This window comes from Fukomys damarensis, unplaced genomic scaffold (genome assembly GCF_012274545.1).
Source record: "Fukomys damarensis isolate Sample0158 unplaced genomic scaffold, DMR_v1.0_HiC HiC_scaffold_30, whole genome shotgun sequence".
NCBI lineage: Eukaryota > Metazoa > Chordata > Mammalia > Rodentia > Bathyergidae > Fukomys > Fukomys damarensis.
Window position 1 is genome coordinate 47059705 of NW_022900942.1, and position 22728 is coordinate 47082432.

The 22728-nt window shown below is 42.1% G+C and overlaps 1 protein-coding gene across 1 annotated transcript in view; it reads right to left on the reverse strand.

Annotated features, from left to right (window-relative positions):
* Positions 1 to 22728, reverse strand: part of Fhod3 (formin homology 2 domain containing 3) — a 433804-nt gene that overhangs the window by 219084 nt on the left and 191992 nt on the right. The window contains exon 5 of the mRNA XM_010638036.2: positions 19735 to 19840. Within this exon, the coding sequence (XP_010636338.1) occupies positions 19735 to 19840 (106 nt within the window). The remainder of the gene's footprint in view (positions 1 to 19734; positions 19841 to 22728) is intronic.

Consider the following 22728-nt stretch of genomic DNA (forward strand, 5'->3'; position numbering starts at 1 on the left):
TTTCCACGTTGGAGACCTTTTTTCTAACTTGTATCAGTATGTAACTTGTCCCTCTATGTGCCAACATCTCTGTAGCCCATTGCAGGCAACCTTTGTGAATACCAAAGAGGTTCTTTTGAAACCAGTGAGTTCCTGAGAGCTGAGGTGTGACAAAGGCAACCTGAAGTCATCCTCTCCTTCCTAGTGACATGAGATGCGCTTTGTGGTGACTCAGGGAAGGAGGAATGGAGCGATGAGCTAGTTAGCAGAACCCCCAGAGGGGCAACATAGGAATGAGAAAGGATTTCAATAACCAGAGTGTCTTTGGACAAGTGTGACTGTATCCACTGAGATGAGTCACGGCTGAAAGAAAGAGCAAAGGACACACTGTGGAGCCATTGCTATCAAAGACAAAAACAAAAGAACTTTGCTCACATAGTACACCCATAAAAGCAAGGTCATTGTATTCATCAATTTTCCTGTTGTTGGATCATGGTTTCTGGGCATTCAGTCCATGGTCAGCTGGCTCCAAGGCAGAAACTTTATGGTGGAAAGGCATGGTAGAGCAAAACTGCTTAGTTTATGCTGGCAGGAAACAGAGCCAGGGGGATACCACCAGAGCAAATGGGTGGCGGACCAGAGATTGACCCCAAAGTTATACCTCTATCACTTACTCAGACACATCCAGAAGAGTTCTCCACCAGTCCCGTTGGTGGACCCCAAAGCAAATCAAGTTGACATCCCACCTTAACCATCACGGTCACAGTCAGACACAGGAAGAGCAAAGGATACAGAAGTGGGAATTGTGGCTGTTTGCACACTTCACCATTGGGTCTTGCTTCTGTGAATAACATGGAGAGCACCCTGGCTGAGTTAACACCCACAGCTAAACCACTGCCTAGCTCTGAGACCAAGGGCAAGTCATTGCACTCCTCCAGACTTCAGTTTTCCTCTGAATAAAATGAGATGGTCCAATCAGAAAACCTCTAAGGCACCTTCCGACTCTAAGATACTTTGTCTACTTGGATTTGATAATGAACTAGCTGAACCATGGACACAGAAGCAAGGTTCTTTGGGACCATGGAAATTGGCCAATAAAAAGTCTCTTTCCACCCCAAAGATTCCATTCATCTCAATCACACAGTTACTACAGGGGCGCGAGAGAGAAAAGACTCAGAAAAAAGTCAAAAAAAGAAGGCCCAAGCTACTGAGAAGCAAACCATAGTGAATTCAAGACTCCTGTGTCTGAAATAGCAGTTTTAACTCACACTGGAAAACAATATATTATGATAAGAATAAAAGTGAATATCCCCTTTGCTTAGCAATGTGAATCTTAGGTGTTTCCTAGAGAACCTCACATGGAGACACAAGGTAACAATAAAAATGTGTATTTACTTTTGTCTGCATTTACAAAAACATACACAAATTAGATGTGAACCAAAGAACTGATATGTAACTGTAATACATTCATATATGAAATATTATCCAGTCATGAAAATGGACAAGCAAAGGCCACATTATCAGCAAAGATGAATCTCACATCCTTGTATGTATCAGTCAAATTTCCATCACTATGACAAAATGCCTGGGATAATTTAAAAAGGAATGGTAAGTTGAGGCAGAAGGATAACAATTCAAGCCCAGCCTAGACAATTTAGTGAGCTTCTGACTCAAAATAAGGTAGGAAGTATAGCTCAGTGTGCAGGCCCTGGTTTCAATCCCCAGTATAGGTAGGAGGCAGACAGAGAAAGAAATTATCTCATCTCACATTTTCAGAGATTTCCATTTATAACTGGTTGTCCTGCTGATTTTGGGCCTGGGGAACAGTAGTGCATCATGGTGGGGAAGGTATGGCAGAAGAAGCTGCTCACCTAATGGGGGCCAGAAAGTGAAAAGAAACACATCCCCTGCAAGGGCACACTCTCAGTGACTTAATTCCCACCCATTAGGCCCACCTCTTACAGTTTATACCACCCCCTCTAGTGCCATTGGGTGAGGGACTAAGCCTTTAACACATGAGCCTTTGGGGAAAATTCAAGGTTCAAACTATAGCATTACGGTCTCTTGTTTTTTTAACAAGTACTCACAAACACAAGTACTCAGAGTCAAAAGGATCTTCTAGGCAGGGAAGCATTTGATTGAACAGAATGCATGAAGTATCTACCCCAGTTGGACTACAAACCACCCCCAAGTAACATAGTAAATATGATGGGTTGTGTCAGGTCCTACAAAAATGCACAAATCAAGGAAGATCAGGGTGGAGAGAAGGTACTAATGTGTCAGGAAAGGCCAAATCACAGATTAGTAATGTTTTTTGTTTTAAACTGATTAGTAGGTACAAAAGTGTTCCTTTTTAATATTCTCAACACCATTTTTGAAGTCTAGTTTTTAAAATAATTTAATGACAACCACAACTGATAACAAATGAGAGTATTGCTAATTCTCCTTTAAATGTATATCTTTCCCGTGTTCTTGATTCCGTGCTAGGCATCCCTATCCCTGCATGATGGAACCCTCCACCATGGGAAGTTGTTCTCTCTCAAGAAGTAGATGTTCTCAATATTAAGGGCAATGTTCCTTGAATCCAGCCAACCCTTTAGGGCCTGCTGCTACAGAACCTTGTAGAGAATATTGCCAGAAATCTGGCTTCTGAGGTCAGACACTGGGATTCTTCTTCATATTACACAGCTTTATTCAGATTGAGGCCACTTTAGTCCTCCTATATGTATAAATCACATAAATAAAAAGTTTCCCAAAATATGAAAAAGAAAAAAGAAGGCAACATTCACTCAAATGAAGTACCTTTCCTTTAGAAATACAAAGAGGCTGAAATAGACTGCTCCCAAATCTATCATGAAAATACCGAAAACAGGGTATATAACACTAGCAGGCAGCTAAGCTAAGTGCACAGGGAAAATTCACACATCAGTTTCTATCAATCTGATAAGAAACTTGTGTTTAAACCCATCAGTCCTTGAATGATGCCACATTTCCAGAATAGCCATGGCAATTTCCCATGAATAAGGTATTCACTGTTAGACACTGCTGTTCAGCTAAATGCAGAGAAGCACCATCCCAAGTCGGCAGAGAATTGCCAACAGCTATCTCTATTTATACAACTCCCAAGTGAGAAAGCTTCCATCTGCCCTCCAGACACCCTCTTTATAGCAAAAAATCATGAGGTTTGCCTGGGGTCAGAATCCTCCAAACCCAACATGAGCTGCTTGCCACACTGCAGAGCTTTCTGTCCAGTGAATGCCAATCCATCATCAGTGGAACTAGTGTCAAGGAGGCAGATGCATGGCGATTCAGGACAGCACACAGACACAAATCTGAGGTGGAAGCAGGGAAGGCAAGGTGCACAAGCCTGGCTTTCTAAAAGGGCAGAAGCTGTGCAACAAAGTCAACTTTTTCGACATGTAAAACTTCCAAGGCTTAATCTGAAAAAATAGCCTTGTCTTCTTTTAAGTACTGTTAAGAAACAAAGAAATCCAGTGGCATTTCGTGGTATGTATAAAACCTGAGCAAATGAGAAGCCCTCATATCCAGAAGACCAGGCATGGACTTCCAGTGTTATCTGAGGCAAAAAGGGAAAGTCAGGAATAAACATGAGATGTCAGCTCAGATTCCCCCAGGTGAGTGTGACCTCGAGGGTGAGAGAGCAAGAGTATCTGGCAACTGCCCTTTGCATCTCTCAGCACCATGCCCTTTGCAGAGGAAAAATACAAATGAGCAGACTTTATTCCTAAGAAACACAGTGATCACTGATCAGAAAGCCAGAGCCCCTGTTCCCTGCAAACCATTCTAAGAACCAAATTATTTCAGGTTCTTATCATATGGTATGGCAGCCTGAGTGGGACAAGCTAACAATGCCAAATCTCCATTTAGCTATCCACATAAGCACGGACATGGCTGCATCATGTTTATATCATGTGAGTCTTTCCTTCTAGTTTTTGATTCTAAGAATTTACTCTCTTATCCTTGTGCCAAATGCTGTTCTCCCCCAGCTTCCTCTGGACAATAGTCACTGGTGGGTTCCTTTATTGAAGAATCTGCCAAACACCAGGTATTATATAAGATGTCTGCTTAAAGAAGGGCCCATGGGATCTGGGTGCACATGAAAAAGGGTGTGGTTCTCAAAAGAGACACCACCTCACAAAGGACAGAGACAAATGGTTTCTTACTCTGTGAAGTGGGAAGGTCACAGGCTACAAGGGCCTTTAAACCAAGATCCCTGAAGAGGTGTAAAAGAAAGGTTGACAATGGGTAGACAGATAGCCCACAGTAAGCTAAGGTGGCAGATAGGTCAGTATCACAAGGCAAAGTGATTGAACACTTGGCAGATATCAATACTGTACTTCCATACAGCCCAGCCTTTTACAACCTACACAGAGCCAGAGCAGAAACTGTCCTGCCACGTTGGCAGGATAAGTATCTTCTTACTTTCACTGCCTTGTGCCTAATTAATGAATACCCAATGGCAGGCCCTCATGCTATGGCCAAATAAGTCTCAGGAACTGCCATTGCAGTCTAGGATCTCAGACTCAGAAGCTGCCAGAAACAGTGGGCTCAGGAAACTCCTCTCTGTCTACCACTCTTGCTGTAAGCCACCTGGGGAAGAAATAGCAAAAGATCAGTTCTCCCCTTAATGTCCTGCAACTAGTGTGGGCCTGGCTCCTGGTCATAGGCTGTGAAGATCAAAGTGAAGAGAGAAGAACCAGTTGTATTCAAGAAGCCCATGAGGCAAAATTACAGGTTGCACTGCTACTGTTGCCCATTGATCTAACAGCTTAAAAGACACTCATAGGGCACTTGGGGAACCTTTTGAACCAATTCCTTTTTATGGGAAATTACATTTATATCTTAGTACAGAATTAGTCAGGAAACCTAATTTAGACCAGATGTTTCAGACAACCTTATGTCTCTTTTTGTTTAACACACAAAAAAGCAACAATCTCCCTTACAGGCTGATGCCTGCTCCAGGCAGAGAGGATGGTCAGGTGTCTGAAAGCTGGATAATGCTCTGAGAGGGTCCCCACTAGGTAATGCAAGAGAAGCCACTTGGCCATTGTTTGCCAAGCCATAGCTATCTCTGTGAAGAGCCCAAGGGATATCTGCTCATCCAAGCAGAGTGGGAACTGATATGCTTCTAAGTACACCTAGATGGTTCATATCAACTATTCTCAACTATAATTCATAGAAGGTTCAACCATTCTTGCTTCCAAGCACCTTCCACATTGGGGCTTCAGCTGATATGGAGAGATTTTGTAATCCACACGGAATTCTGAAACAAAACCATAAAGTCCCACATTTTCCTTATTTTCAACTCTGATAATATAAAACTTTACCTTGTCTTTTGCCTACATGAAAATGAATGTTTGACTCAGGTACATTTGCTGTTTTATGAAATTCCCACAAAATATGACACATTAAGTTGATTCTACAGAAAAAAGAATGACTGAATTATGAAAAGTCCTGAATGACTAAGCAAAGAATAACTGAAAAATCCTTCCCTGTGTCTTTGAAATAGATGATGCAGGACTGAACTACTTAAAAATCTATCAACCCTCTTTTGGAAAAAATGCCCATGCAAGCAAAGCTGGAAAGAGAAAAAAATGGATGACTTCAGGATTTTCATCCAAAACCTAATTTAACACAATGCTTTTGTGTCTATCCATCCTTACCAGGTGGCTCTGTCCTAACTCACTGCCAAGTCCCTTACGGTGAAGGGCCTCAGCCAGAGGGCTACCATCTCTACTGCCATTGTCTGCACAGGGCATATGCTGGATGAGTGACCTCTATGACTTTCTAGAACTATACAAGTTCATACAGGACTGCCTTACAGGATGCTGGCATATTATAAAATTTTGAGTTTTCTTCTAAGTCACTTTCTCATTTAGTTACTCATTTGTGTGGCAGAGTCCCTTGTTTGAACATGTGTAGACCTCAGTAAGAATTGAGAGATGCAAATGAACCACCATTACTTTCATAAAGGTTTACCCAGATCATGTAAGAGGATCTTGCAGGAAGAGGGAAAAGAAACATGGAGAATTCAGCTCAAATGTATGTCTGTCAACCACACAAAAAGCCCAGGAAGAAAATCAAAGTGGCTGCCCTTGAGAAACCTTCCCTTTTATCCCCACCAAGGACCTCTGCCTCTTTGGAGGTTGTGGAGTATTTTGTACCAATTCTAGCAGGTCCAGATGGCTTTGCATCATGACTCTTGGTATGTTACTATATTTGCTTTCTAATTCTGTATAAAAAATTGCCATAAACTTAGAGCTTAAAACAACACGCATATATCACCTCACAGTTTCCATGAGACAGGAGGCCAGGCACAACCTAACCAAGCCCTCTCTCGGGGTCTCCTAAGACTGTAATTGAAGTGTCTGTCAGCTGGGGCCATGGTTCCTGCTGAGGCTTGATGTCTTCTTCCAAGCTTTTGTGGTTGTTGGCAAAATTCATTTCCTTGTAGCTGTAGAAATCATGGTGTCTTGCTTCTTCAAGGTCAGCAGAAGAGACTGTCTCTGATTTCTGGACATTCTTTTAAGAGGTTTATCTGTTTAGGCTCACCAACCTAGGGTAATCTTCCCCTAAATTTAACTGAAATTGAAATATTTGAGACTTTAATTATATCTGCAAAATCCTTGAATCTTTGATATACAACATGACCTAGTCATAATCCCATGGCGTTCACACTCACAGGTCTGGCCTGCACTCAGAGGAAGAGGATTATTCAGGGTGTATACCTGGGGAAGAATGAATCCCCTGGGCCATTTTAGAACTCTGCTACTACAGTATTTATATCACTTCCTCTACTACATTCTAAGCTCATTCTCCTCAGTACCTGTCATTACAGGGTTTAGTTTGTATTATCTTTTGCTCGACCCCAAAGTGATTTATACATATAAAGGATTTAAATAGCACTCACTGAAGAATGAATGAACCAGTCAACTGATCTTTATCTGCTGAGGCTCCCAACCATAGAAAAGTTGAAATGGGGGTTACAAATTGAAAAAAAATGAAATATATATAATTTAGGGGAGGTCAATGCTCATACAACCTTCCAATTAAGATCTGGAGAAATGAAAAGGATGAAGGAAGACAGGTATGATCCAGTAAGATGTGTACAGGGAAGAAACTCTTTGGACCATGTTGGGAAGGTACAAGGGAAGACAGGAAGGCAGTAAAGTGGGGGCAGTCTTACCTGTGGACACTTTCCTCATGAGTACCAACTGCTTCTCAAGTCCTGCCTTGGTCTGACCAATGACCTCAACCCCCTGAGGTTTCTACGAACCCTCCTGGCTTCCAATCCTCAGGCTCTGGAGAACCAGCCTGTGTCCCTGGCCTTACCATATATATATGAATTCTTGAATAGAAACTATACTCATTCTGCCAACCCCTCAAAATGTCACATAAACAGATGTTTTCTCTGAAGCTAAAACAGAATAATATACATTTGGTAACAGCCTAGAGATCCTACAGCAACAAAGACAGAATGTGAAGAAGACAGTGAGGTGAATTGCTCACTTTCATTGCTCTACTTTTCATATTTTACTTAGATTCACAAAATTTTAAGGGTGGAGGGCTCTAAGAAGTCACATAGTAGCACCTGACCTCAAGTTTAACAGCCTTATCTGGTCTCTGCCAGAGCATTTTCAATGCAAAATAGCATGTTCTATAATTGGAAAACTTGAATTGCCACACACCTGTTTGAAATCAACTCAACAAACATTCTGAATAACCAAATACCACACACAGTATTCCTGTCCTTCCTCCCTACCTTACAAGCTGTTGACAGACATCACTAATCAGTTGTGGCATTCTTTCCTGATGATGCTGGATGTGGCTTCAGAATCCTCAACAGACTCCTCCAGAAAGGCACCATTGATCAGTTTATGTTGGCAAGAGAAATAAACTAATTTTCCAACTCTGTTCTTAGAGCTCACCTTCAAGCTAAAAACCACTTTCTTATAACTTCTACTCCGTGTTCTTAACTTGCCTCAAAAAGCAACAATTTTGCCCCTTCCTCAAAAAAAAAGAAAGAAAGAAAGAAAGAAAAATTTAGCTACCTACATGTGAACTAATCCCCTATTAAGTCCTTCAATACTCAAGCCTGCCCATAAGGACAGCATTATCTTAGAGGGGAAAACAGTGAAGTTGTAATTCCAGGATAACCAGGAGTACCCACAAGGAAAGAGATGATTTTGTGTGGCTCAGAGTCTATTCTCCCTGAAGTTCTATTCTCCCTGCAGGAAGTAGCTCCAGAAGTTATGCCACACCATCACATAGGGGGCTTCAGGAGACAGTCCAATTTGAAGGAGGTGGGGCTAGAAGAGGCAGGATACAGAAAGCAAGGGATAATGAGAGGACACTGAAAACCAAATAAAATGAGAACGCTTCAAATCACCCTTGATCATTTGTCACATAACCCATGACCTCCCATTTCATGTCTCCTGATTATGCATGCAGAGAACCTAGCATTAAGTTTACCCTTATCACAATTACCCACTGAACACTGAACAGGACCAATACAGAGCTCTCTGCATGGCTTCAGGAACTCTTCCCACTCAACTGACCACCCATCTGCTGAATATGAGGCACTAGAGGGCAAGACAGTGCTAGGGTAACAGAGACTGTACATCATGAATCATGCCATAAAGGGACTCATACTCCATCTATTTAGAGGCAGGTATGTAACTCCACACATATAACAGGTTATACAGCACAATCCACTTTTGCATACATTTCATCTACAGAAATCATGACACTTAAAGTCAAGGTCTACTCCATCCAAATCCACTGAGCTATCAAATTTATCAAAAAGAAAATTCAGTCATTTGACATTTTTGCTAAGTAATAAAAACAAACTTGGGCTACAAGTTTTCAGGAACAAGAAGCAATAGGCTAAAAGCTTCAGGTTAGCAAATTCTGGTTTTCTAAAATCATTAGTACAAGTCAGAAGCTTCCTCAAGAGTATTGACTCACTTTCCCTTCAGATATTCTATTCTCTCATTCACTGAGTTCCTGAAATGTGTCATACCAGTCAAGAGCATAAAGAAGAAGGATGGAAAGAGACATTCAAGCACCCAAGTACGGTGGAGAGGGTATGGACCAGAGGGTATGTTCAAGCAGCTTATCAGGGAGGTAAATGTCAAGACCAGAGTATGCACAGATGGCCAAATACTGGGGCCAGGAAAGGTCTCCTAGATATTGTAATACCTGAGCCCTACCTTGAATGATGAGTATGATGCAAAGCACAATGTGGAAACTAGAAAAAGAGGAGTGAGCAAGACCTTCACAGGCTGCAGGAGAGAACAGAACCCTCCCTGAGACTGCAGGTGGGGTGGTTGGTGTTGGTCTGGATAGACACAGTAGGGCAGGACGTAGATGGGCTCTACCCATCCAGATGGGAGGAGACACTACAAGCATTGAAGCAGCAGATCGGCAATGCAGAAGGTTAACCCATGCCACAGGACACAAAATGGACCAAAAAGAGGCATAAACTTGGTAGCTTATGATTAAACCAGAGGGTGAGTGAGAGAAGGGGCTCAGGGTAGATGGCTGGCTTGAATCTAATGGATGATTGTGCTTGTTGCAGAGATGATGATCACAGCTATGAGGCTGATTGATAGAACTAAGAAAATGCTCGATTGAGGTTCAAATATGGTGCACTGTGGATAGAAAAACTCAGAACATGGGTAGCCCACAGCTCAGGGGCATCAGCAAGTAATCTCGGCTGTGGGATATCAATGGCAAAGGAAGATACAGTGTCAGGGAAAGAACGGTGCCCTGCCAGGAGGCTAGCCCCCTCTACTGAGGGACCTCCACACTCCAAAATTCAGGAATCTATGAACACGTCAACTGTTTTGTCGAGCAAATCTCAGCCAAAACAATAGCTTTAATTCTGCTTAAGACATTCTGTTCTATCTTATGCCCAGATTTGTAAGGCAAAACCCTAGAAAAGATACAAGACCTAAGCCAGCAGTTCCTTAAAAAAAAGGCTACTGACTAAGAAAAGGACAGAGCATGCAGGCATATCTTTAGTGTGAACAAAGTGGAAAAATTCCTGATGAACACCCAGCACTGAGATTTGGTTGTGGAAAATTCCATACTCTGTACAGGAATGGCCTAATAACTCTGTTTTTCTTTCTTCTTTCTTGTTTTAGATAAAAGAAGACAGAGGCTTCTGGTAGAGACTAAAATTCTGGTGAAATCTCTGGCCAAGGAGGACAGGAATAGAATGGTCCTTTCAGTAGAAGTGCTCAGAGGCCTAAGTGCAAAGGAGGGCAAAGGATTTGCGTGTGTGTGTGTGTGTGTGTGTGTGTGTGTGTGTGTGTGCTGTTTTTTAATCTGAAAACTGGCCTGGATTCTTTTCAAGAGATTATTGTATATAGAATGAGGTGAACTTTAAGAAACATCTAATCAAGAAGCATCTGACTCAGTGGCACAGCACTTACCTTATTGTGAAGAAGGCCCTAGGTTTGACCCCCCACATCCAGAAATAAAATGTAAGTAGCAGTCATGTCTACTCAGTCCAGGAAAGAGTTAAGATTAAATTTCAATAACAATATTAAATTAAACCATATGACTTTGCCATTTCTGTAAAAAAAAGGAATCAAATACTTTAAGTTCATATGGTTCAATGCAATGATGCTCCAGGTTTAAGATAACATTGACTAGGTACACCCAGCTGTGTATTTCTTCTTAATAATGACTTCTGCAAGAAGCATTTCTGTTACCACTTAATACTTTCCATATTCAGCAATATTAATAATTGATTTTTGCATTAGAAAAATTAAACTTGTAAGTCTTTCTAATCTAAAAGTTACCCCAAAATAGGGATTCTTTAATTAGAAGGAAAAAAATACCCTGAACTTAGAGAAGAGGGAAAAGCCAAACCATCCTTCAAGCTAGCAGTACCCACTTAGAGTAAGAAATCGATGGCAAATACCATACTTACTGCTGAATACAGGGAGAGGCTTGGGATCCTATTTGATGCCTGCTTTTCATACAATATGCCCCAGCCATCCTCTCTCACCTTGGAGCTAAAAGAAATAAGGGCATTTTGTGCCATCAAAGGTCATCAAACCTCTATTCTTTCCTTCTTTTGGTGAGAGTCCCCTCACCCAACTGGCACCAAACTTTCTTCATGCAGCCCTAGGGGTGAGGGGACACTGGGCATGGGCACAAATGATGATAAATCGGGCAACATGGCATTTAGAGAACAGATGGCAGCACAATAAAGAGCCTCATCCAAGCCTACTGAATGACAGCTGAGAAGCACAAGTGGAGAAGAGATTTCATGAAGCCTGAGATGATTGGTGAGACAATCACACACACCACTGACTCGAGCAGGTCCATGTAAACATCAGAGACAACTGCTGACCTGAAGGATCCTGGAGCCAGTACCTGGCTCCCTACCATGGAAAATGCAGTGCTGCAAAAAGTAGTGTAGATAAGCTGGGATCTGCACAGCATCCCTTGTTCTGGGTAGGCCAGAGCAAGCTGCAAACTGCCTCAGTTTGAGTCTGTTTTGTTCCTGTGTTTGAATGGACTGGAAAAGGAAGAGCACAAGCACAGGTCTTCACTGGTATCTGGTGCAGTTCTTTAAGAGGGTGCAGACTGATGCCAGGTGCACAGGGAAGCAAAAGGAGCCACAAGTGGGCCCTTGGGAGATTGTGGGGAGGCATTTCTGCTGCATGCACCAGTAGCAGCAGGAGGCACACAGTTCCTTTCCCTCACCAGGCAGTGCAGGCTGTCTCTCTCCTTCCCTGACCACACTCTTCAGCATGTGATTTGATCCACCTGGAGGCCACTTCCCCAACAGATGCCCACGTAGGCTATGAAAGCCAGGCCAAAGGCAGACACACCAGGACACAGAGGAAAGGAAACACCAAAAACAGAGGAATAAACAACTAGGGGAGCAGAGAAAAACCAAACAAAAGGCAGAGACCATGTCCTCTGGCTCTGAGTGGCCCAGCTTCTCCAGCCTCCCAGCCCACAGCCAGTGAGGCTGAAACCCACAACACAGGGTGAGTTTTAAATCCAGGATTACAGAAAAGGAGTGCACATTATTATCTCCAGGAAAGTATATTTCCCACATGAGTCTCCTTGTTATCTGCTGGGTTGCTACAGCTAAGGACTACAGGTGCCAAGACACAGAATGTTCCCAAATTGAAGAAAAAACACAGGAAAATGGAAAAGACCCTTTTTGAGAGATGACACTCTAAAACCAAGTTACAAAACAAGGCCATACCAAAGGACCCCAAAGAGATTTTCTATTCTATCACATGGCAAATATAAGTCCCAATTCAAAACAGTAAAATGGGAAAAGAGAAATCACACACACACACACACACACACACACACACACACACACAGCTTGAGAAGTATCTGTCCCAGAAAACAGAAGTAAATGGAAACAGTTTACAGTTCTCAGGTGAAGTGTTAATTCTTCCCAAGTTAATCAACAAATTTCTACAATGACAACCACCACTACAAGCCACATTTTTAAATTACCATAAAAACCAGTGGTAGTAAGTGCACCCTAATCACTAGGAATGACAAAAATTACCAAGAAAAATGATACTGCCAGGCCTCAGGTGATGAGCATAAACAGAGGACAGTGATGGGAACATAAATTCAGCCAGCTTTTATGAAGAGCAGTTATTTAGTCCAAAACAAGATGGAAGTGTACACACCTTCTAACCTGACAACTCTAACCTAGCATATTTGTTCTCGGTGATACCTAAATAACTCCTAGAGCCCAGGATGTGTTACAAATTCAACATTCTGGGAGGTACTCTATACAGGTGTGTGCCCTAATAGCCTCGCTTTTTTGTTGTTTGTTTGGTTGGTTGTTTTGGTTTTTTTTTTGTCACCGGGTATAGAACCTGGGACCCTACACTTTCAAGGCAGGTGGTAGAACCACTGAGCTAAGTCCCCAGCCCCATCGGCTCTTCTTATAAGGCCCCAGCCCTATTGAATGACTGCATTTTAATTTAGCTGCCTCTTTAAAGATTGTTTCTCAAAAAAATAGTCACATTTTGAGGTACTAAGGTTAGAATTTCAACACATGAATGTGAGGAGACACAACTCAGCTTCTAAGGTCACTACGTAGACATCATTCCATAGTACTGACAATAGCTGTCTTAGCTCCATCTCTATCCTTTATTCAGACATTTCTATAAGGCACTTAGTTGTTGCAACATGTTGATATCTTTTCACAGGTGAGGAAGCTGCAGTTTATGTAATTGTGCTAAGGTCTGAGTGATGTCACACTGTTACAACAGGGACACAGTCTGTATGCTTCCTCGGTCCACTTTTTTAAACCACTCCCTTCCAGGGACATGGCTAACAAGGAACAAGTGTCTGGAAATATTTCTATTTTTATAAAAGGTATATTTGGAGCAAGCACATAGTCGAGTGTAAAGTAAATGGCTGCTGACTCAGTTTGGTAGGATTATGGGTGATTTCTGATCTTCCTTTTTATGCTATTTGCTTTTCAGAAAATTGAGTGTTCACAACTTATCCAGTGAGAAAAAATTACTAAAGCTAACTGCTCTGAGGGAAAAAACTACATCACTCCATTTCTATGCAGGTTCCTTTTTAGACATGCCTACCATTAAGCCATGGGCCTTGACTCCCTTGACACTCCAATATCTGGAAACCACCTTGACTGCTACGACAAGTGGATGAGGAAGACTTTAGGAGGAGGATTCTCAGACACCAGATTTAGAACTGAGATCAAACTACAAGTTCAACCAATTCAGCGCGAGTCCTAGCAGAGTCTTCTCATCAACACATTCTACCCCAAGCAGGGACTCTGCTTCTTCCTGGCCCGCTCCCTAGCTGTTCTGTCCATGAGGTGACAGTTTTCTATCCTCACGGAAGGTGTGGTGGGCAGAAGGCAGAACCGAGTGCCAAGATTCACATAATTTTTAAAGTGCTAAAGAAGGGAGATTAAAAAACAAAACAAAACATTATATGCTGTGCTTGAGATGCAAGCTCACAAAGTAGCAATAGCATCAAACATGTCTGGCTATGAAAAATCTGAATTCTTTTATTTTAGATACCTATAATTTTCACTTCCCAGATTGTGAGGTCATTAGGTTGATGTCTCAAATTTATATCCCCATGGAGCAGAGAGGCCACAAAAATAAGGAGAATAGCTCAGAGGTAACACCTCAGGGGGTGGTGAGGACTGTGGTAACCGGAACCCACATGTTCCGTGTATAGGGAGCAGCCTTTTCCAACTCCAGCTAACTGTGGTCGTGCAGCAAAGAGGGCATATATCTTGTATATATCTGTAGACCCAATTTTGCCCTAAAGGCTGCCAGAGTGTGCCGTGATTCCTTATTGGGAACAGTCTCCATCGTATGGACTCAGCAGGAGGGGAGCCATCAGTGAGGAAGGACTCTGCCCTTGACTCTTGCTTCAATCCACCTGGGCCTCATGTCACCAACAGAACTCTTGCGCAGTTGTGTCACCCACCCCAAAGCCAGGACATGCAGCTTCCACGATTAGTCCAGCCTGAAAGTAGAAAGCCCTCCCAGCAGGTGGTGGAGGGGCTCCCTCCAAGTCAGCAAGGTGAGACTCAGGACTAGTATATGAGAAGCATGAAGAGAGTCACTCTGGGCCACTGAATGAAAAATACAGTTGCCAATGACCAACCTGGGTCCAATAAGCAGCAGTCCCCTCTGCTTCCATTTTGTCACCTTGAGGCCAGTTTTGTACCCTTCCTCTGTGTAGCCCCAACCCTCTCCCACCTTCTGCTCTCTTCCACGGCTCTGCAATGCAAAGTACACACTTCTCCGGTTTTCAGGCTGCAAGTATTTTGTATCTCCTAATATCATCAAATCTCTTTCTAATATGTCTACATGTCTGTTTCTGATGTAGATGCTAGTGAATATCATCTGACCATGCATCCTGATCTTCATTAGGGGACTCCTCTAAAAGGCATGGCGTTCGGGGGTCTTTCTTGGAATGGAATATAGTTAACTCTGGTGTTCTTGTCCCCCCCACCAAAAAAAAAAAAAAGCCTGAACTTTGGATTTTTTAAAATTTCAGGTCTCCCAGTTTCTAAATATTGAAAACATTCTTTAAAACATATTATGAGGGTAAAACATTTGCATTCTTCCTGTAGAATAAAAACATTGAGCTAGGTGAGTTTTAAGATCTTACCAGCTCTCAAAATAACTCTTATAATGACTGAGATGTTTCCTGATTAATTGTAATTTTGCTTTGGGTAAAATGACCCAATCAAATTTCTCCATGTAAAACTAGCCCGGCAGGGGCAGCTTCTCTTGTGGCACAGCCAGGAAGAGAAGCTGGTCTTGCCACTCTGACTTATCTTCTCCTCTTTTCTCCCCCCAAGCATCATGTCTATGCACTTACTGAACATACAAGACATGTTTGATACAATATATGTAATGCATCAGACATCTGCCTCAGGGCAGAGCTGAACCTCAGTTTCACTGGCATAGCCCCAGGTCCTGACATGGCACAGAGCCCATAGTGAGGTTCAGCAATGTTTGTGGAAAGCTTAAGTTCCCAAGAATATACCACTCTGGGTCCTCCTTCCATAAGAATAATTGTGAGGTACAAAATTCCACAGTCAATTTATATTAAATACTCACTATCCTGAAGAACTTTAGATCATTAGCTATGCCCATCCAAGAATAATAAGTCAGATAAATATTATTTCTCCATGTTGTGCAGTTAAGACCTCTTCCCAGGAGCCTGCTCACATTAGCAGAGAGCAGTTGGCTTCACTGCAACTCAAACCTATCTTTTCCTCTCCGCAGATACTCATTCAACAGCAAGTGATGGATTTCTCATCTGACAGAAGGCTGAGGACGAAAATAAAGGTAAATGGAAAGATTCCAGAAGCAGATGTGGGCAAGGGCTGGGTTGTCCACACGCTGTTTCCTTTGTGCCCGGGTGACCCACACATGGTCACGCGATGCGGAGCTGGTGAGGTTACTCTGTGGACAGCACGCTTTTCAGGAGCATTTGGGCAACTGACTCACTTCACACAATACCATTTTCTAAATGCTATTTTGACCCAATTGTGAAGCCCTGGCTGAAGGCCAGTCAGTTCTCCTCTCTTAGCTGCCCACGGAGCCCACGCTCCCAACCACTCCTGAGTAGGGCTCTCATTGCCCAGGCCACCAAAATCTAGGCCTGATCACCCCAGGGACATCGCTGTGCCCCAGAACCTGCTAAAGTTACTCACACCAACCAACCCCCACTAGGCCTGCTCACCCTGCATCATCTGTTCCTGACCTCAGAAGACACAACTGAAGTGTTCACCCACAGTCCCCCTCCCTCTGCCTCATGACCGACTCAAATCTGCCTTGAATGGCCCTGTGTGGCCTTCTGTGTTCTTCCAGGGATCTGTGAGCAGCACAACTGGAAAACTCTCCCCGCCCTCCTCTCTTCGTCTGCTTCTGGTCTAACTCCTTGCTCAAGGTAATGTGGTTAAAACATGCTCAGGCCAAGAACGGCAATTCAAAGGGTGTTCTCGACAATGTCTGGTGACTGCTGGCAGCTAATCACTAAAAAAGCCTTCACAAGAAATTCAACAAAGTCATAAAAGGGTGATTCAACATGCAGGTAAAGAAAAATGATAGTTTTTTCTGTCTAAAAACAACAAAAGTCACACCCCAAGAAATCTGTTGTTTATATGCCCCAGAAGGTACTTTTCCTGGCACAGGCTTTAGCCAAATACATCAAAACATGCTGATGACTAGGCACTGGGCCCTGATCACTTTGAAGTGTCTGCGAATTGGGGGCTTTGGGGCAGACACACAAAAGTGCCCCCTACCATGGAAAGCAGGGCATTTTGTAGAGACCTGAATAAGGTACATACTGGCTCACTTTCCAGGTAATACATAGTGAGCTTTCCAATAAACAGATACTATTGGAGAGCAAAGTATGAAGCCAAGGCTCTGGGGTTGACAACAGAAACCTGGGTCTTCCTCTCATTTTAGAAGAGCTGTCTGAAGTGAGGGTCTTACCCTGCTGGAACCTTCTATGTGGATAGAGAAGCAGCAGGCAGTTGACAGAGCTCTTCCTAGGTCACGAGGAAACATCCTAATACAGTACTTAGACATCTGATCAGTTACCTTGCACCTCTATGGTACGGCCGATTAAGGATGAATACTTACTAGATAGGGAGCCAAGATGAAATTACCTGTTGTTAGAACCTTATTTCCTTGCTGGAAAAAACAGTTCACTCTATGCTGTCATTTGGGACCTTCTATAGCCACTGAGCGTCACCTGTCCCCTGGGCAAGGATTCTCTCAGCAGCACCAAAGCCTAGGAAAGGCTTTTTCACCAATGCTGAATTTTCTCCTCCTAACACCCTCTATAGGACCCAGGAGGGATAACCCTCAGGCCCAAGGCCAACCTTTCTCTCTGTCTGCCTCCTTTTTGAGTCCAGGAAGCCAAATGCTCATTTTCTCTGCCTCCTTTGCAGCTATAGAGGTTCATATGTTCATTTCTAAACCATGTGAGAGTGGGGGACAGGGATTTCTGACAAAAGTCATGGCTATCTGATAAATGAGGCCAACCACAGCTGGAAGAGCCTTGCTCCTCACACAGATTTGGATGTAGATGAAAGCAGATGTTTAAACAGATAACCACTCTCTAGAAACTCATGCATATGCTTGGAGAAGGGTTAGAGGGATAACATTTTTAAAATGTGGAATATTACTTCTATAGAGGGTTGTGTGTGTGTTGAGGTGACTTTGTTTTTGGTAAAGTTAAAATGACATATCCTTTAAACATTAATGGAAATTACTGTCAGTTCGGAGCCACTTGTCAGAAGTAGATAACTTTAAGTGTACTTATTATGTGGTTCAATTTATGAATGTTCATAATATGATTAAAAACAAGAAATCAGTGAAAGTTCTGCCCTTATTTCTGTGCCTCTCCTTTTCTAGGTGTTGGACCAGTGCAAATGGAAACATGAAGATGGGAACCCAGGCCTGCTCCAGCTCCTTCAACACAGAGACACAGCTGCTTTTCAACACAGACAGTTTGTGGTGAATTTCTTTACATATATCACTACTTTCCATTTAAATACTTAAATCATATGAAGGAGATAAATCATAAAACTCACCAGCAAGGCATCTCTTGTGACAACTTGTAATTAAGCCTGGGGAAAGATGGAAGGTGACACAAGGAACTGAATCCCCAGACACATGGGCTCTGTTATGAATACACCAGGGAGCACAACAGGAGAGGCCGAGGGGCACATTTTCTCCTACATACACCGCATTTACCAAAATAAATGAAAACAACACCAACTTGAAAATCCCTATGTTTGCTCTTTTGCTTTCTGTTGTGTGGTTTTTTTAGGAGTGCAGGAAGGGGGAGGAAGACTCAGCTGGGATGTTAACAAGAACCATTGTCAGGGCAAAACAGCACTGCTGAAATGATCATTCCATTTTGCTTGTCTCATTCACTTCTAACTATGAACATTTGACGTGAACTCACACATCTCATATCTTTACCCATAGAAAAGGAAAGAGAGGTTTCAGGATTTTTTATATGAACCCCAACATGCAGGTTGTGGGGGGTCATGGACATAGACACTGAGGGGATAGGAGAACAGATTTAATGTGCCCCAGTACCCAGGCTCAGCCTCTGCTTGGATAAACACGGGGGAAGTAACTTGTTTAAGCAAAACATTTGGATTGAGTCTTAATTTTTGCAACCATAAAATGTAGATAATATTTCTATGTGAAACTTCTCCTTTTCAAGGTCAAAACTATGTATAGCAGCAATTTCAGGTTCTATCCTAATCATTCCTCCCCTTCCCACCCCTGGCTTTTGTTTTTGCTTTTAGAGAATCAAAATTATTAAATGAAGACACACAAAGTTACTACCACTGTAAAAGACCAGTAACTCTAAACTGCAAAAGGAGTCAACATTGCAAACATCACCATAGCACTTTATACATGAAGTGGTAAAGACTGCTTTTAGCATCCTTTGGTAGAATGCAGATCCCTAGGCACAGCCTGGACTCGCCCAGTCAAAACATGGTAGGGATGGTAGGTTCTGAAAAAAGCTGCAGGTGATAACTCTAGTCGTAGGAAATATTTTTAATTTAACCAAGAAATAAATTGTCCTCTGGTTTTAGGTGGCTTTCTGCTAACACGCAGAGTCTGAGCCCCTTTACTGTGCCTCCTACCCCCAAATAAGACAGATTATAAAGAACTAGTGAGCCAGGCATGGTAGCACATACCTTAATCCCAGCACTCTGGGAGACCAAGGCAGGAGGATTATAAATTTGAGCCCACACTGGGCAACTCAGCTAGACTCTGTCTTGAAATAAAAATTAAAATATACCAAATCCCCAGGATAAATGCAATCATTATGTACTGCAAATATGTATTAATAAAAATAAAGCATTTTTAAAAAGAAAGAAAAGGGACTAGGGATGTAGCTCAGTGCAAAGGCCTTGGGTTCAATCCTCAATACCACACACACAAAAGAAGTGAGTTGTGTGTTCTTTTTTCTTTAGTAACCCAAAAGACATTCCAAGTGAAAGTGAGTAAAATTAGCCATCACTAATTACTTGAAACTGGTAAGACTTGATGAAGGGATCATCTCTTGCCCTAAGGAGTCTTTATGACCATCCTGAATAGGAGTCTTTTTAAAAGCTCTCAGTGTGAATATTGCTGGAGCAGATTCAGGCCCCATGCAGCAGGAGCTGCCGCCGCATGTCCCATCATGACTTACCCCTCAGGATGTAGTTCTGATAGTTCTGATCAGCCTCAGCTCCCACCTTGATCAAGCACGTCAGACCTTCAGCCACAACAAATTCATGCACCAAATCTTTGTCATCCTGGCAGGAAAGAAAGGATAAAAAGACTTCAAATACGATCCCTGTCCATCTTCCACCCAGGCTGTGCTTTTCAAACTATGTGTGCGCCTTTGAAGCTAGAATGACCCCTAAGGATTGTTCTGCTCTATTCAAATGAAGCATCTTAACTCTTGCCAGAGGAATTTTACAACCAGTCTTCACATTGTTGTTTGCCAAAGACCAATTATTGCCTTCTGGGCAATCTAATAAAGATAAAGCAAATGAATCCCTTGCCTGTCAGAAATATTTATAGTGTTCTGTTTTTCATTCTTTAAAAATACCGGGCTCCACATCCCCCAAAGGTCCCCAGGGACAGGCCACATGAAGCTCTGCTAGTTGTTTTGTTTGGTTTTGTTTTTTGTTTTTTAACTATAGGAAACATTTGAATGCAGCACAGACCGTTGAGTGAAGGATTCAAAGCCACTCCACTGTTCCAAAAGTTGCAAGCATAGCAAGTCCAACAAAGGACTTGCAAATGACCTCTGAGAACCTAAGGAAGCAGCTTCGTCAGCCTCCTGCATTGTCTGCCTGAAGGAGCAGCAGAGTGCAAAACAAGCCATTCACCTGGAGAAACCATGATATTCCTCAAAAGAACCACCTTGGTCTCCATCAGCAGAGGGTAAGAAGTGAAAGAGACTTCGGAGCTATATAATCCAGTGGTTTTCAAACACAGCTCTCTAGACCGACCGACAGACCAACCAATTCACAGAGACAGGCAGCAATGGCCTCACCTGGGAACCTGTTAGAAATGCCAAATTGATTTGCCCTACCCCTGACCTACAGAATGAGAAACTGCAGTGTGGCCAGTAGGCTGTGTATAACAAGGCCGTCAGGTGAGTTGGAGGCACTCAGAAGGTTGTCATCCCTGACATCTTTATATTAGGATCATCTGGGAGCTTTCAAAGGATTAGGAACCAGGACTCTATGCAGATGGATTTGATCAAAACTTCTGGGGTGGGGCCCAGGCTCTGCTATTAAATTCCTCAGGAAATCCTGAAGGGCAGCCCATTCAAGAACTGCTGATCTAATACTACTTTCTCTTTAAAGATAAAGATTTGAACTCAAGAGTAGCAACAAACACTTGGCCAGGACCACTGAGCCATGTCTGGCCAGCTTCCAACCTATTTCCTCTAGGGAGCCCTATGAGACAGATTTTTCCAGCACTGTTTTTCTCCACTAAGATGGGGGCAGGGGGAGATCTCAGTTGGACAGTGGCTGGTCTCAAATGCCTGCATCTAGGATAAGGCAGAACATCCAACTTATAACAACAGAGCAAAAATAAAAAACCTCAGTGATGTAAATAGTACAAAGCCTAATAGAATAATGAAAGGTTGTTATTATGACAGCAACCATGGTTTATATCTAAAAGAGAAAAAATAATTTAGTTCAACTGACATAATTCTCCTGTTCCCATATGAAATAAGTTCTTTCCTTTGATTTTATGGCATTTTTCAATGATACTCATCGGGGTCTTGAGCTAAATGTAGGAAAGGGTCCCTGCGAACTAAATACCACTCTAGGGTCTGAGCCAGTTTAGGGGGGGGTGAGTGTTGCCTGTGCCCTAAAAGTAATGAAAGACAGCTGTGTTAACTCAGACTTTGAGATAATCATGGCTGTGGAAGAAGAAAATGGGACAATATCATTTTTTGGAAAATTACTTTACACTCATATGTATAAAGGAAATAAAAAAAAATTCTCTCTCCATCCATATCCTTTTCTACCAGCATATGTGAAAAGTGGACATTTAGATGAGCTCATGTCTAGTCAGAAGGTTTTTCCAAGCATGTAACAAATGTTTATTACTTTAAAACTAGGCTCACACATGACTTCATAGTGAAAAAGTGAGAACAAGCTCTCAAGAAACCGCTTAAACTAATCACTAATATTAATATACAGGAGACCTGTCTGGTAAAGGCATGTGGAAAAAACACTGGATAGGGCAAGAGAATGTTTATAAAAGTAATTCAGAGTCTTAACTATAATATATGCATATATGTAAATAAGGATTTAAGAAAAAAGAATTTTCCAACTTGGAAATGTATTAGATTTTAAATGCATATCCTAAAATATCAAGACATTAATACATTATTTTTAAAACACTGGTTTCAGACTAGGATGAAATAAAAATGTTAGTACTAACTGATAAGTATGGATGCTTTTTGGAATTTTCTATAATAGCTGCACATTAATCCTTGGTCATTTTTCAAATGTTTATTAGTCAAGGAATATGCAAGTCAATCTAGATGAATAATGTCTCTGTTTTTTAAGTCCTTAAAATGTAGTTTCAAAAATCAACCTTCATCCCCAGAAAACAAGAGAGATGATGAAGATGCAGACCCAGGGTAGACAAGGTGGTGATCTAAGCCACAGACAGCTTGCTGTTTGTGTAATCCGGTTAATCTCCAATGCAATGCTGCCCTGTGATTGTGCACTGTTTGGTGCACATGTGTGTGGTCTTCCAAACAGACCATATACTCCTGGTAACAAGCACCTTCTTCCTTGCCTACGCTGTGCCAACTAGGCTGTTTGAAAGTACGTGTGTAATGAATAAATAGCAGAAAAATACCCTTGAGAATTCGAGGAACACCATGAAGATTGGCTAAAGGAATGTGTGACAAGTCTAAGCATGTTTTCCTTTGCTTTTTTTTTAAACTTTTCAATTTATAAAACTTTACACAAAATCAACAGAAGAGTCTAATGAACCACAGATGCCAATCAACTTATGCCTATCCTGTTTAACCTTTCATCTACCCTGTCCCCTGCTGTATCAATCTGAAGTAAATCCTATACATCACACCACTTCATCCATAAGTATTTCAATATGTACCTCCAAACTATGGAAATGTTTAAAATGTATATACTCAAAATAA